This window comes from Oryzias latipes, chromosome 23, assembly GCF_053564925.1.
Source record: "Oryzias latipes strain Hd-rR chromosome 23, Olatipes_Hd-rR_3.1".
NCBI lineage: Eukaryota > Metazoa > Chordata > Actinopteri > Beloniformes > Adrianichthyidae > Oryzias > Oryzias latipes.
In genome coordinates, this window is record NC_136259.1 from 3,999,241 (window position 1) to 4,015,608 (window position 16,368).

At 44.6% G+C, this 16,368-nt stretch overlaps 1 protein-coding gene across 1 annotated transcript in view; it reads right to left on the bottom strand.

The window, feature by feature from the left end:
* The window catches only part of slc13a4 (solute carrier family 13 member 4), a 60,026-nt gene that overhangs the window by 8,140 nt on the left and 35,518 nt on the right, over positions 1-16,368 (bottom strand). The window contains exons 9-13 of the mRNA XM_023952358.2: positions 8,489-8,608; positions 8,275-8,376; positions 2,231-2,332; positions 1,978-2,081; positions 555-676 (exon numbers count right to left, since the gene is read on the bottom strand). Of these exons, the coding sequence (XP_023808126.1) occupies positions 555-676; positions 1,978-2,081; positions 2,231-2,332; positions 8,275-8,376; positions 8,489-8,608 (550 nt within the window). The remainder of the gene's footprint in view (positions 1-554; positions 677-1,977; positions 2,082-2,230; positions 2,333-8,274; positions 8,377-8,488; positions 8,609-16,368) is intronic.

Consider the following 16,368-nt stretch of genomic DNA (forward strand, 5'->3'; position numbering starts at 1 on the left):
TGTATTGAGGGTGGACACTTTCCTTGAAATAAACACAAGTACAAGACTTGCTGTTGTGTTGTAGGGAGAGGAGTGTGTTATGGAGTGTGCCGTAACTAATACGGCTTTAATTGCATGTTTGTGTGTACGTCTTGGCAGGTCAATGTGTGGTGTGGCTCTTTGACTCGCACAGTTAAAAACTTTGGCTCTTGGTGTCAAACTTGTTCGCCCCCCCTGCACAATTATTTTTATTCCTGGTTCTTTTATTGTCTTTTTATTTTCTTAAGATTCAGTTGTTGTGAGTTGCTGCAACGCAGACGTGATTCCAGGGAATGCAGCACAATGGCAGTGAGATTCATTTTCCTCTTTATTTATTTTTTTACCCCCGTTCTAATCTTTGTGTCTAATCAAAACCCAACAGAACCAGATCTAAAAGTGCTGTGATGCACGTTTGGGTTTGGTTTAACGGGACTGGGATTTTAGCCTTCGCTTTGTGCCGGTAAGGCCTGCTTGTTGACGTCAAAGCCGCCAGAGTGACGTTCTGTCTGTCAGACGAGGACTGACGTCTGTTTTACCTTGCAGCCGGCTGCCAGCGCGTAGCCTCCCCCCACCAGGATGACGATCTCCCACGGCATCAGTCTCTGGAAGTCCTTCCAGGTGATCATGGGGGCGAGTGGATCCGACCCGGAACTTTCATCTAAGCATTTCAAAACAGAACAAGCAGGTAAACGGCGGTGCCGGCTCAGACGCCACGCTCTGATGAAGAACTAAGGGTTTGTGCGCTGAGACTGGTTTATTGTTTGTTTTGTTGGTGGGAAATGTATTCATCGTTCCTAAAACAATGCAGAAATTTAATCTCTCGAAAAAAGAAAACCGCTTCTAGACAAATGGTAGCTTTCCCCAAATCATTATTTAAAATCAAGAAAGAGGACAGAAACTAAGGTATTTACTGGAACATGATTACAATAAATGTATTCTGTGGTCTTAGTGGGTCGATCCAGACTGGATCTTTTCCTGCCACACATCACTAAAACAAACACAGGTCTCTCCATGGATGTACCTTAGGATCAACCCTAAAGAAAAGCAAAAATCCAAAATTGTGGCCATTTTTTTTTTTAAAGATGGCAGCCAAAAATATGTCATGTCTTTTTTGCCCCATTTTCAACAGTATGGGTCTCAACTTGAGGGTTATCTGCAGAATACTATTATATATACCCGGTATATTTTCTAAGTAATATAAATACATTATTTTAAATCTTGTATTTTCTCTAGTCAAACATTTTACAAACACACAAATTTAGAGTTGTCCGACAAAATTCACGATTGTTTTGATCACTGGCTTCACGGTTGTGGACTGAAGCCATCTTTGTCTACAAACTGGTACATCATAAAACTCGTTTTATTTTCTGACACTCGTCCGTCTAGTGGTCTATTCAAAGATGCCCAGATTTCCCCCCAGCTCCTCTGGGGGGGGGCCCCTGAGGCGTTTCCAGGCCAGCTGAGAGACGTAGTCTCTCCAGCGTGTCCGGGGTCTTCCCCGGCCCCCGCCCAATGGGACATGCCTGGAGCACCTCTCCAGGAAGGCGTCCCGGGCCTCCTCCCCCGATCTCTGAGGGAGCGTCCAGCCCCCCCGACGGGGAAGCTAATTTCCACCGCTCGTTTTCGGGACCTCGTTCTTTCGGTCATGACTCGACCGGTAAATTGAGAGCACTGCTTTCTGGCTCAGCTCTCTCTTCACCACAACGGACCGGTACAGCGGCCGCATAACTACGGACGCCGCTCTGATCCGCCTGTCAATCTCACGCTCTGGACCCAAAGATATTTAAACTCCTCCGCCTGGGGCAGGAACAGTCCACCCACCCAGAGAGGGCAAACCTACCTGTCTCCGGTCGTTACCATTCCATAAGATGGACTCTACTACTCTGATTCTTTACCCCCTCAAATGAAGCTTAATGTTTTCCAAATGCCCTAAACTCCAGTTTCCTTCATGTCACACACCTGGGTTTCTGCAGCTGGATGAAGAGAAGGGTCGCCTGGCGGGAATGAGGAAGAGCAGGAAGCCCAGCAGCACGGATACTGTGGCGTCAGTCCTGTATCCCTTCCTGACAGGAAAACCATTGAAGCCTTTAACAACTCCCATGTCACAATTTTCATTTATGTGTGTTTGAGTTTGTCACAGAAGCAAGAAAATGTAAAAAAAAAAAACAGCACAAAGTTTCTGCGGCTGGGTTGCAGCATCAGCAGCGCCTACTTTTCAAAGAGAGAAGTCCATCCAGGAACAAAGCCGGGCTCCCTGGTGAACCACAGCAGAGTCATCAGGATGAAGAAAACACCCGTCACCACCTCCGGGTAGCTGAGAGACACAAACCACAAACGCACATCAGCAGCAATTACAAGAGTGACTCCCCGCTGGTGACACAAAGAGACGACTGCGTGACAGACACGCAGCTTGAGCGATCACTTCAAGTTATGGGATGGATGTAAATACAACACAGAGACATCCAGCTGTGTGCAGAGCAGTGAGGGGTAAACTGAGGACTTAGTGAGTTTCCATGCAGCTGAGAGGAGCTGCAGTGTGTTTAGTGGGAGGATTCTTATTATGTCTAAAGTAAATATAAGAAAATTAAGATGCAACATTAAGCTACTGAACACATATTCTAACCTGAATATTGGTTGGTTTCAACTGATCATATCTATTCTTTTAAGATAGAAAATGTGAGAATTGAATAAGTTTGTGAACCAAATTCTGAGTCATTAGCTGCATTTGCATGACATATCCAGTGGTGTGAGGACGTTTTTGCCCCTCTGTGGGGCTGCAAGACATGAGGAAAACTCAGGATTTGCAGTATTGGTGATCAATCTTGCGATGATGGTATAACTTGCGATAAATGAATCAAAAAATGATTTTTTTTTTATTATTAAAGGGGGGAAAAAACAAACCTTTATTGCCCTGTGTGAAAAACTGATTGCCCCGTTCTGCTAAAACATAACTTAACTGTGGTTTATCAAACCTGAGTTCAAACCCTCTGTCCACACCCAAAACCTGATGCTGCCACACCCATCTCCAATCAGGAAACCCCTAAATAGGACCTGACAAAGTGCAGTAGACCAAAAGATCCTCAAAACCAAGACATGATGCCAAAGTCTAAAGGAACAAATGACAAAGACAGTAACAGAGATCTATCAGAGTAGAAAAGGGTATAAAGTCATTTCATAAGCGTTGGGCCTCCAGCGAACCACAGTGAGAGCAGTTATGTACAGATGGAGGAGGCTTGGAACAGTATTGGAACTTCCCAGGAGAGGCCGGCCGAGCAAAATGACCCCAAGAGAGCTGCGAAGACTGCGAGCCTCACTTAACTCAATGAAGGTCAGTGTTCATGACTCCTCCATCAGAAAGACCCGGACACGGTAGAATTTAAAGACGAAAACCGCTGCTGAGCAAAAACAACATCAAGACATCTTGATGATCCCAAAGACTTTTGGAATATTACTCTGTGGTCTGATGAGACAAAAGTACCGTAATTTCCGGACTACAAGCCGCTACTTTTTTCCTGCGCTTACAGCCCTGCGGCTTATTCATTGACTCGGCTAATTTATAGATTTAATTAGCGGCCGCCATGTACGTACTTTCGAACTCAGTGAATAGTTTGAATTCTTTATCTAACACCAAGCACAAGGCATTTATATTCAACACACCTCTAAGCAGCCAAACAGCATGGACTTGACTTCAGGTCTTAGACACTTCAGTCATGGTTCAACAAAATGAAACACGCATGCCCGGCCGCATCCCAGAATCCTTTGGTGCCATTAGACCCAACGTGCACCAGATCGCCACTACAGTATGATGAAGCTTTCAAGTTAAAAGCAATCGTTAAAAGCAGCGTAAAAAAGTCCACCGTCACCAACGGGTTTGGAAAAGCCGGTTTGCTGCGTGACGGAGAGAACAGCGCATGGAGTGAATTTACACTCCTTATACGGTTTCTAAAGAAACCGTAAAAGCGGAATTTTGCTTTGAAAAGCTCACAGCCTCCGTGTGAGCTGGAGACATCTTCTCCTGCTGATTGATCTGCGGGGCCGATGGCAGTCTGAAGGCTCCCACACGTAACAACGCACCCGCCCCTCATACACAAAACGTACAGTATTAAGTCCGATTGCTTTGCACAGAAACGATTTGCTCCTTCCACCGGCGCAATGGGGACGAAGTGCTCCTCCTTGAAGCAGCCCTGGCCAGAGGTGTCGGAGTAGATAGGAAGGGGAGACAAGGAGCGCGCGGGGTGGGAGCGGAGCGCAGAGGCGTCCGCGGAGTGCAGAGGCTTCTGAATTCTGACGCACGCGCCGTACTGAGGCGCGCGTATCACGCTGAGGCGCGCGCTTTTCAGTCGCCGCTGCTGTATTTTACCGGTGTGTTTTTTAACCAGCCCTGTTACACAAGCGGAAGGAGAGCTTTTCCCGTTCGCCCCTCCATCTACTGCTGCTACTTGCTCATTCTTAAACACGCACAACAGTATGGCGACCCGGGCGTTGGCCCCGCCTTTAGCCCCTAAGACTCATGGGAAATGTGGAATCGCGGATGTAAATTTCCTCATCATAACTGAGGGATGTAATGTTGATTATATGGTTACTGTTTGTAATTTTATGTATGATACCTAGATTGTCAATAAGTAAAAAAAAAAAATGAAATAAAAACACCATAACTGAGGAACTTGTGAACAGAATATAGGTCCATGCTGTTTGACAGATGTCGATACACTCAAATAAATGAGCCAGAGGCAAAGCTGGCACCACCCACAATGTGCTAATGAATTGCACTCACTCTGGGATGCTGGCCGTGATCTGTCAGGATGACAATATTGCGTAACACATGCGCGGCTTGTACTCTGACGCGGCTTGTGTATGTATAAAACTAATTAAACAGGTGAAAATGGGTGGGTGCGGCTTGTAATCGGGTGCGCTTTGTAGTCCGGAATTTACGGTATGTCTGTATGCCATTACATCTGGCGTAACAGTAACACTGAATATCAGAAAAAGAACATCATACCAACAGTAAAATGTGGAGGTGGTAGTGTGATGGTTCCATTCAATCATAATTAACACAAACCACCTCAGGCGACAAGTCATTCAAAAACACAGATGTGAACAATATTGAGATTAATAGCAGATCCATTCAAATTTCTGTCACGGCACTAGCGCTCATTATCATCTATCAGCGTTGACGTCTGCGTCTAATTCCCGTGAACGCCGCACATTATGGATGAAGCCATTAGGGGAAATATTGGTTGGTGGTTTTACAGAGAAGCTGTGGATCCAACAATTCCACACGCTCAACTTCTGATGACCTGTATGATGCTGTGGGACCCTCTTGTGCAACCCGCTGTGCAGCGCCCAAAGCAGGCAGTTCCTACCAAAAGGCGCATTACCATCCGGTTGTTGGTCACGCGCCTCATTTAATTTAAAAACATTTTCCCATTGCACTTTTGCAAAACATGTCAATTTCGATATGCCTCAAAAGCCACCCCCTGGCATCTCTCCATTAAGTGAATTTGCTATCGCAAATCCAATTTGAGTCAATGGAAACACAGCTACTGACTATTAAGTGTATGAAATCCATCTAGGTGTGGTAGAAAATTCTAAACTACAACATCAAAGTCGGAGCAAATACTATGTGGTGGGAGGTTCATTGTATGGGTTGTGTGCCAGTTTCACACAAAATTCAAGTTCGTTCTTTATATTAGGTCTGTTTAAAAATGTCTACTCTAAATCCTGCAAAGTTGTATTTTGATCCGTTCACGCATCTCTGAGCACCAGCCCCTCCCAATCCACCAAAACCAGAAACATTGTGTCGTCACAAAGTGAGGAACAGCCCCTTCCAGGAAGAGTCTGTGCTGTCAGCTCCGCCCACAGGCTAACAGACACACCCACTTTCTCCACAGAGCTAGAGATGATAGACTAAACACTTTCCTTTTCTACGCACAGTATTCACATCCATCTTTTCAAAAGTTTGGATGTTTTTTGTTTTCGTGGGTGAAATGCAGACACGCTGCTGAGGCCGACTCTAGGTCAACGTCATGAAATGGGCGACACCCACAAGGAGCGAAAGGCGGAGCCTCAGAGATTGAGTGGTTTTATTACCGGATAGAATAAGCTGCAAAATTAACTCTTTTTTTTTTTTTAAATTGGTCTTTGGAGTACCAAGGTAAGGCTTAAAATAGCACCGTATAGGCCCTTTAATTAAATCAATTGTCACTTTGAACCCCTACTCTTTCAGGAAAAGTTCCTCCATCCATCCAACATCCAAACCTGCTTAATCTCCATGACCCTCATGGGGTTGCTGGAGCCTATCACAGCCACTGTAGGGTGACAAATTAGCTAATGCAGCAAATTCGGCCAACGATTTTTGATAGATTTTTTTAATGTTAGAAAAGTTTCAGTTTTAATTATTTAAACGTTTGCAGAGATCGTCTGATGACACAGCAAAAAAAAAAAAAGATTGTAGCCACAAAATAGATTCTACAAACAAAATACTACTGCCAGGTTTTTCAGAAAGCATTTGTAGCTCTTTAACAGCCACAAATGAGCATCATTCATCTTGTAACTGCACATCGATTTACCACAAATGAAGTCAACACAATAATATAGAAGCCCATGTCGTTTGGATGTTTGAACCGTTTCGTTGTGATAACATTTGGACCGTGTCAAACGGGGTCCCCGAAAATACATTTTTATTACTAAATAGAAAGTGCTTTGAAATGACTTTTATTTATTTTTTGAACAGTTTTGTATAAATAAGGCATGAAAAATGACTGCAACATGTTTTACATTGTCTACCCAAATATCTCTACAGTAAAACATTTGAGCTAAAATATTAACATTATGATAATTAAATAAAACTTCATTCGTGGGATAAAAACCCAGGCTGTGCATGAATTTGTAGGTTATTTGAGATAAGCAACTGTGCAAAGTAGATTATTTAAAAAAAAGGGAACAGGATCAGTTCTAGAAGTTTTATTATAAAAATGTTCAAGCAGGGGTCACCGTTTTTCTTAAACCAAAGTGAATTAATTAATAGGAGCTTTGACTGTAAAGCGCTTTGGGTCTTAATGAAATAAAAAAAGCCCTTTATAAGTAAATTCATGACATTTACCATTTTACCAGGATTTTCTCTGGGATTGATTCATGTTCATTTTGACCCCTTCTTGCCTGATTTTATATCCAATTATCTAAGAAGAAAGGTGATGTTAAATGAAGAGGAGTCCTGCATTTAATGGCACAATCCAAAACAGCAACATGCAGCATAAAGGGGTCAATAAAAAAGTATTAATTTAAATTTGATAGTTTAATAGATAAATGAATGAAACATTTATTTTTTATCCTTTTAATTCTAAAACTAATTTTGCTTGATAAGGAATAAAGTGTTTTCACAAACTATTAAGAACTAAAAAAGGAAAGGTGAACCCAATACTCTTACGCTACACATCAGATATGTTGCCTATACGTGTTTCCATGAACACGCCTTTTTGCACACGATGTTCACACAGCACAAGCGGGGAGCAGCAGGGAGGGGCTTCTTCTTCTATAGTTTATTAAGCACATGTCCACCAACTACAGTTGGAGAAGGTTTGGTGCGAAATGTTTGAATCGGTGTAAATCTGGTGAATCTTGGTCCAGGCCTTTTCTTTCACATCTCTATTCCCATTTATGAAAGACTTGGCGTCCAGCCAGAACCAAAGCTCAGATAAGAATTTCTACTTTATGATCACTTTTTAACCGGTTGGCACGGCCGTGTTTTGAAAAGGACGCCATCCATACGTCACTACCCAATCCAAGTCCCTGATTGGTTAAAGTTTCAGCTGGTTGGCATTTAAGCAGTTGAAAGTTCAACTGGTTGAACTTTTAGCGTGCGTTCAGTGAGCGCTCTATGTACGTAGAGCCTTAAAACAGGCTTGAAATATTGTGTAGCTGTGTGTGGACGTAAGAGGTTTGAACGCGGAAGCTGGAAACGTTGGTTCACGTAGACTTTTCAATGAAAGCGGCGAGAATGCAGCCACAGTAAAAAAAAACAACAGAAAAGGCGTTGAACTTTGCCTGAAATCATAAAAAGATTTGGTTTAAAAGGAAATCCATTTATGTATTTGTTTAAAATATTATATTTTTATGTGGTGATCAATTTGGTTTTTGGGTGTGTCGGTCGTTGCTTCTGTTCAAACAATGAAGTCAATGTTGCATCAATGTTGCATCCATCCATACTTTCACCTTCACCGTGACTAGATTATAAAGTGAGTAAAGCATCAAGCAGACCTGATGGGACCCAGTTTCTCGTACTCCTCGTGGATCCTCCTCTCTGACATCATCTCCCTCCTGGTCTTGCGTTTCTTACTCAGCGAGCAGGTTTCTCTGAAGCTGAGGACACACACAGGCGTCATTGTGAAGCCATAATAACTAGATGGGAGTGTGTGCAAACAGGACAGTAATCCTGCAGATAAACTAGACGCGGAGCATCATCTGCACTCACTTGCAGCCGAGGAAGAGGAAGTGCAGCCACAGCCAGGTGAGCACCAGCATGATGATGGCGATGGGGAAGCTGAAGATGAACCATGTGCCAAAGTTGATCACCTTCGCTTCTGGATATCGACTGGGAAGAGGAAGTCAGAGATGTAAGGAGTTAGCTATGGGACTCGTGTATTTTTATTTACACTCTGAAAAGGAAAAACCTCATTTATCATTAAACACATTTACAGAAAAATGACCTTTAGAGTCAAAGATATAGGAATTGTTAGACTGTTTTAGCCCTGAATTGATCTCATGTTAGATTCACCTATTAATGGGTTTCATCCTGTCGGCAGACATATAAACAAATTTACCGTAAGTAAAAAAAACAAAAACCTTTCTGTCAAATATTACTGAACTTCTCCCTAAAAACCATAGAATCTATCATCCTCACACTTTTGATGTCCTTAAGACGATTACTCTGCAGCTCCGGTTAAATGGAATAAAGATACAATAGCATGTATCAAAATCCATAAATTGGTTTAATTTAAATGCAGATCTTTTATGTCAAAATCCACAAAATGCTTTTTTTATGTAGAAATTCAACATTTGTAATAAAAGTAAAACTTTAAAACACAAAACAAAAAATTTGATTTAAATATGAAAGTTTGACATTTTAATCAATATTTGATTCAATTATTTTTAAACTAAAGAAGGAATTGTGATTCAATATTAAATGTTTTCGAATATACTTTAACTATTTTACTTATTTAAGTTAACAAACTATAAAGCCAATCTGCAGCATTGATTACACTCAGAACAAATATTACAAGCACAAACTTTTTAACCTATGCTTCAAACTTTGATGATTTTCATTAAAATCTTGTTATCTTTGAACATTTATTTTTGTTCATCACAGACAAATACTATGAAAGCCCTAATAAGCAGTAAAATAACCAAGGGATAATGCCGGATGAGGTGTCCATTATTGGACATTAATGGACGACGCAGAGGCGTAAACCATCTGATACGAAGCGGTTGCTTCAACAAAGTCTTTTCTGGCATTAGACAGCTGGTCGGGCATTATCCCGCTAATACCATGGTCACTTTTGAAAGAAATGAACAGGAAATTAATGATTAGTACTTTGATTTGTTTGTTGTTTATTTGTTTAAATCTTAAAAGCAGACTTTTTTATATGCAGTGCAAGGCGTTGTCATGGTAACAGCTACTGAGCCTGCACTGACCTCACTCTGCAGCAGCGGAGGGAAGTGGTATAGATGCTAAGTGTCATGTCAAGTGATCCAAAACGTCATTTCAGAGGGGAAATTCACCTTTGACCGCTTGTTTTTGACCAGATGATGAAGTGAACGTTTGTTTCCAAGAAACAAAGTCGACAGTTTTCTAGATCGCTTTGAGTGAGCCGCTCAAATTTAATGACCATTACGGTAACTGTGATCAATAAACCATTTCAAATGACAGGCAGCATTGTTTTTGATGCTACAATGTTACAGAGATCCTGTGACATCTATCATAGAGACATATGAAGGACAGAGATTGTTTCTACTATCTTTGTGTTGTCATAAACTATGGAAAGACATATGTCCACTTGTGTTTCAAGTGTCTGTTGTTCTGGTTCCCAACTGGTGTTTAGGCCAGGGCAATAATCTGGACCGTTCAGGGTATTTGACCAGAACTTTTTTTTTAGGTGTCCATTATCATCCTAATCAGATCTAACATTCACCTGGCCCCCCAAATAGTCAGCATTTTAAAAATGTAAGCAAAGGTTGAATAATCCTGCAATAAGAGATTTTGTTTTGCATTAGTCTAATTTGTTTTCATGTTTTGTTTTTTTTAACTGTGATTTCTTTTTTGTGTGTGTGACCATAACGGTTTTAAAGACATCTTCTAGGCAAATAGCATTATAAAAATGTTTTGGATACATTTTATAACGCATAAACAAATGGAGACTCCTAAATAAAAACGTTGTATCTACGAGCTTAGTGTGCTTCATTTCCTGTACGTCGTTGTCACAGCAGCATTGTTCTTGTACATTGATGGGAGCGATCTGTGTTCTGATGAGAACTTTAAGAGCTAAAGAAACTTCCAAAAACCTCTACTGGAACTGTTCCAGAGGAAATCCTTTACGGTTCATCCAGAGTCTAAAGTTCAACGCGCATAACTGACTGGAATTAATCCCGAAATTCACCGGAGAACCAATCTGGGAAGGAATTATGAGAATTAAAGTAATCGGAGAGCTTTAGCGGCAGCTATAAGACGACGGTACCACGTGACAACAGCCATCACTGGTACCTCCAACAAAGACCAGAGCAGCTCGCATCTCGGTTTGTGCTGTTCTGTTAGTCTCACTGACAGAAATGTGATTTTAATAGCAGTCAGTCTTAAGCCCCGGAAGGATTGTAGCTCATGTTAAATAATTCTATTAAGGACAAAGAGGCCAAATGGGAAAACAGTCAGAACAGAAACCTGACCTTTGTCCACCAAGCTGCAACATTCTGTGAGGCTTACAGCCGTGTTTGGAGAAAATCGGCTCTGTTAGCACAGCGGAGGCCGATTAGCTCGGCCGCACACTCTGCACAGTCTTTGTTTCCGACCAACACGGCTGCTCCTTCAAACTGAACATGTAAGAGATATTTATGGGATCCTGAATTAGAGCAGAGTGACTCAGTCAAAGGAGGGAATCCCTCTCCATCTTAGAAGAATTGGTATTACTCATCGGCCTCAAGACTTTTTACCTTCTTCAACTTGATCTAAAGATTACCAACACTTCTCATCCCACAGAGACGTGGACTTCCCTCCCCTACTAAACTCTTGGTTACAGCAAAAAAATGGGAAAACCTGTAAGAGTCAAGTCGTCTGCAAAACCGCTCAGTGAGCCCATAAAGAGAAAATGTTCATATTCATCTTTTTTGTCTACGGGCACGCTGTGAGCGACAGGTCGTACTGAACACTTGAACTACATGTGAGGGGAATTAAGAGTGAAGTTGGTGAAACAGTGTCATATGGATCTTTCCTTTTTTTAACCCCCCCCCCAATAACTGCTAAAAATGAGACAATTAGAATAGATTGAGTAGCAATTCTACAGGCATCCTACGTTTACTAATGCATCACATGCACACTCTGCATTCACTCATGATAGTTAGGGGCCAGTAGTCGCACTGACGACTAGAGTGCGGCGTTAGGACACCGCACAACAGCATCAACCGTACGTCAAAGTGCAACTTGGTAAATGGCGTATACTTCTAAAGCGCTTTTCTACCTTTCTTGAAGGCCCAAAGCACTTTACAGTCACAAACCCATTCACACACTGGTGGCGGCTCCGCTGCCGAACACTGGCACCAACCTTCCACCAGAGGCAAGGTGGAGTTCAGTGTCTTGCCCAAGGACACTTCGACACACAGCGAGGCGGGAATCGAACCTTCAATATTCCAATCAGAGGTCGAACGACCTTCCACTGCACCCCGGCCGCCCGTGAATTTACTTGGGTTACTTCACTTTGCGATACACTTAACACACGCGACAATGGTACATTCCATTTTCGTGGGTGCATGAAACTCAAGGGAAGGACAAGACACACCTGCGGTCCTCTATATGACTCCCCACGGACGTGGACGACCCAAGCGCCTGCAGCGCCCATACGTGTGCATAAGGCTAAGTATTAAGATGAAGAATTTATGATATATTTGACTTTTGTTCCACTGATGCATTAACTAACAACAGCAAGACAGAAGTCAGAGAATTTGGGGAATATCTGGTCTAACTCTGAGATGATTTTTGTTTAGATCAAAGAGTAGCTGGGCTGTTGTAGTGCTAAAATAGGATATATTTGGGAAAAATTGGAAAAGCAAGAAAAATATAAATATAAGTCAACACAGAAATCTGCTGCTTGATCAAATCAGCTTGGAAAAAATGTCAGCCCAAGGTTCAAGTAACTTTGAAAGAATTCGGTCTCTCTGGTCTCCCATAGCTAACTCCATGACTTAGGGGGTGGGGGGGCCTGGTCGTCGTTGCTCCTTGCCCTTCTGCCGTGGGCCGGGGTGGGGGTCGGGGCCTCCGGTGCCTGGCGGGAGGTGGTGGGGGCTCTGTTGGTCGGGGGGTCGGGTCCGGCCCCTGGGTGGGGCGGGCTGGGGTACTGCGTGGTCCTCTGGGCTTGGGTGTGGGGGTGTGTGGTGGGGGGGTGGGGTGGTGGCCTGGCTTGGCTTGGGGGGGTGGTCCCTTTGCCCGTGCTGGGGGGGTTGGCGGGGGGCCCTGCTCTGGGGGAGGGGGGGGGCACCATTGGTACGGGGCAGGGGGGGTTGACGGGTCGGGGTCTCCGCTGAGGCCATCGGCGGTTTCCCCGACCGGTTGGCTGCCTCGGTCCCGTCGAGGCCTGACCAGAGCTCTTCTAGGGCCGGCGTTTGGGGGTGGGGGCCTGGGCTTGCTCCAGGGGGGGCGACGCTTTCTGGCTCCTCTCTCTCTGTGTGGGGTGGGTGGTGCTGGGCCTGGGGTGTCGGCGCCTCCGGGGGTGGGGCCACTGGGCTGGGTGGGCCTGGCCCCCTTGGGCGGGGGACAGCTGTTTGACCACCGGGGAACAGTCTACCAGCTGTCCCCAACTTACCCCTTTCCTCATATAACCTCATATTAGGGTGAGGGGGTGGGGGACTTAGCCTGCGATGGGCCTTGGGGGGGGGGGTTTACTAGGCAGTGGCCCCCCTCCTATGGTTGCCGTATGGAATGGGCTCCCCCTCTTTCGGTTTTATTTGCACCTTAGACATGTAGGGCCCTTGGTAGGGGGGGTGCTTGGACATCACTGCCAGCCAGCAGCAGATGTCCTCCTAGCACCCTACCCACCAATTTTAACCGTACCTTAGACATTTAGGGCCCCTTGGTGGGGAGGGTGAGGGGACGTCACTGTGAGTAATCAGGAGATGTCCCCTTAGTGCCCTACCCGCCAATTTTAACTGCAGTGCCCTTAGTACACACACCCCTCCCCCCTCAATATATACATCCCAAAATAAACACACACACATGCACACACACACCCTCTCAAACACACATACACGCACATGTCCCCGGGGTGCCGGCTTTCCTGGGCCCGGCGGTACTCTATCCGTGCGGTGGGGGGGTTCACATTACATCTGAGCCGGGGGTGTTCGTGTCCCTGGGGGGTGGGTTCTGGTCCCTGCTCCTGAGCGCTGGGCCCCGCCAAATTTCCAACTGTGGCCGAGCCTGGTCGGGCCATATTTACAACACCCCTTGTGGGCCCTCTTTTTTCCCCGGGGTTCCCCCTCCTGGGCGGGGGCGGCGGGCCCCTGCCTTGCTCCTCCCTGGACCAACCGTGGGCCGGGCGGATGGCTGCCTGGAGTGCGGAGCGGGTCTCCCTTGGGGGGTCCTGGCTCGTACCTGGGGTGGGGGCGGGGGGATGCCCGGAACTCCTGGGTGGTGGTGGGGTGCTCGTCTGGGACTGTGGGCGTCCTTCTCCGGTGGGGCCCTGCGTTGGGCGCTCCCGGCGCGGCGGGGGGGCTGCTCTCCTGGTTGGGCTGGGGCGGCGCTCTCTTTCCCTACGTGCCTCCCTGCTCTCTGGCTCTGGGGGCCTTGCGGCGGTCCTGCTGGCCCTGGCCTGGGTGGCGGGCTTGGTCGCCCGGGCGGCGGTTGTTCCTTGCCGGTTCCCGTGTGGCGTTGGGGGGATTCCGGCTGCCGCTGCTGCTGCGGTGGGGGTCTTGGTGTGGGGATGGCTGGGCACTCTCCCTCCTTCTTGTCACGTTCCACCATCCATTTTAGAAGAACATAAACACTCACCTGAGCACAGGTGTTAGCTCACCTTTGCACTAACAGTTTGCATGATTGAATGACTGAAATATTTCACACTAGTTGGTTTTAAAGGCATAAGTATGCGTGTGAACACTATCTGTTTTGTGTACATGTCGACAGGTGGACATTTTTGCAGCTAGCAGGTGTGTTTATAACATTTGAGTGTGTGTGTGGATAGGCCCCGCCCTTTTTGTACTACATTTGAACCTTACCATAATGATTAACAACCAGTAAACTTGTTGCTTTATGCTGCTTCATGATCTTACCCCCCTTCCCCTCCTATTATCACCCTCCTACCCCCCCCCCTCTCTCTAACATCCCTCTCTCTTCTTCCCCTCTTTCCTTTTCTGTCCGGTCCAACACCAAAGATTTTCAAACAGGATTGAAATTAATAAAGTTTGGCCTCAATTACAAAAGGGGTTTATTCAGACATACCTTTGGTTTGTCTGAAGATTAATAACCCCTCTTGTTAAAGCAAAATATGTCCAACACAAGAGGCCCTCAGCTATCATCTGTCTGCCTAGCTGTTGGACAGGACAAGTTAAAAAAAAAAAAAAAAAAAAGGATATATTTGGGAGGAAGAGCGTTCAAATCTGTTGTTCACCTTCTGGCATATCCCGCCAGGGGTCACCACAGCGAATCAGCTTTCACAGGTGGTTTGGCAGAGATGCCTTGTTTTTAATTTTTCTTGTCAGCTGGACATCTTACCAAAGACAAATTCTACTAGATCAATGTGCAGATTTTTTACAGGTATAACAAGAAAAAACATATGTTCTTCCATTTTTTAACTTGTTTTGAGAAGGACATTTATTCCAGTGCAGATGTTGCCGAATCATGTTTTTTCTTCTTCAATAGAGTAACTTCTAGGAGTCTTTAATTTTGCCAACTGTAAGAAAAAGTTTGACAACACTCCTGCAGTCAAACAGAGACAGCAAACATTAATTACCATGAACTGTAGCTGATGTTTATGGTGTCAGCTATAGGATGCCATGAGTTGTTAAGTGTGTTTCCAACAATGACCCAAACCCAATGACTGTCTGACGGAAAAAAAAACGAAAATTGAGGTCACATGACCCGTTGGCTCTGTGGTCATCGTCATCCTTGTTGATGCCACAAAAACCCAGGCTTAGGGAAAATGGGGCAACATGCCTGACAGTGTTGAACACGCCCAGTCAGCTCATTTCAAAACAGAGGATTTACTGCTTCCCTGTGAATCAGAGGACAGAGCCCCCAAATGTGCAATTTTGATTCAAGGTTTAAAATAAACCAATGCAGTTTGTCAAATCCACTACTGTAGGATATCGTTTTCAATCATTGCGAACCATAACCTGAGTTTTGTTTTGCTTTCAAAATCCTGCTGCCATTTGCTTTTAAACAGTCAGAAAGGACAGGAGTCGCAGCTCCGTTCAGACCTTTCCACATACCAGCGTTTTTCTGCTGCATCAGATTCAGGGCTCTGAAACGATCCTCAAGGGCCCCTTAAGACATGAAGTTCATCACATCTAGTCCCCGTGTTCTGCGAATAACACTTACTGAAGCGTGCAGCAAAAAGATCCCCGCCAACCTCTTCAGCTCTGCCATCCAGATGGCGAAAAGGAACTTTTAAAAGTATGGCGTTTCATGGCTGCCATTAATTAAATTCCTGTACTCAAAGTACAGGAAGCGTGTATTAGCATGAAGTTAACAAATGCTAACAATGGAGCAGCATCTAACCCATGTAGTATCAAATGAATCTTCCTTTTATTGTTTAATTTTTTTATTATTTTCTATTTTTTCTATGTTTATACATACAGTTATGTCTGTCGGTTTGTTCGTAAGTTACAGCAGTGTCTTACTTAACTTTTGATTCCCGTTCCACCCCCGATCATCTTCCCAGGTCTGGAAATGACAGACCCGAAAGAGGAAAAGCTTATGTAACGAAGGAAAAGAGATCAACATTAGATCAACAACAGTGATAGGTTGTTAGCATTTGTTAACCACATGCCAAAACACACTTCCTGTACTTTGAGTTGCGTAGTAACTCCGTTTTGGGCCAACTAAAGAGTACATGTGCATTTCCCTAATAAAGTGATTTTCACATGAAAAAACGTATAGCA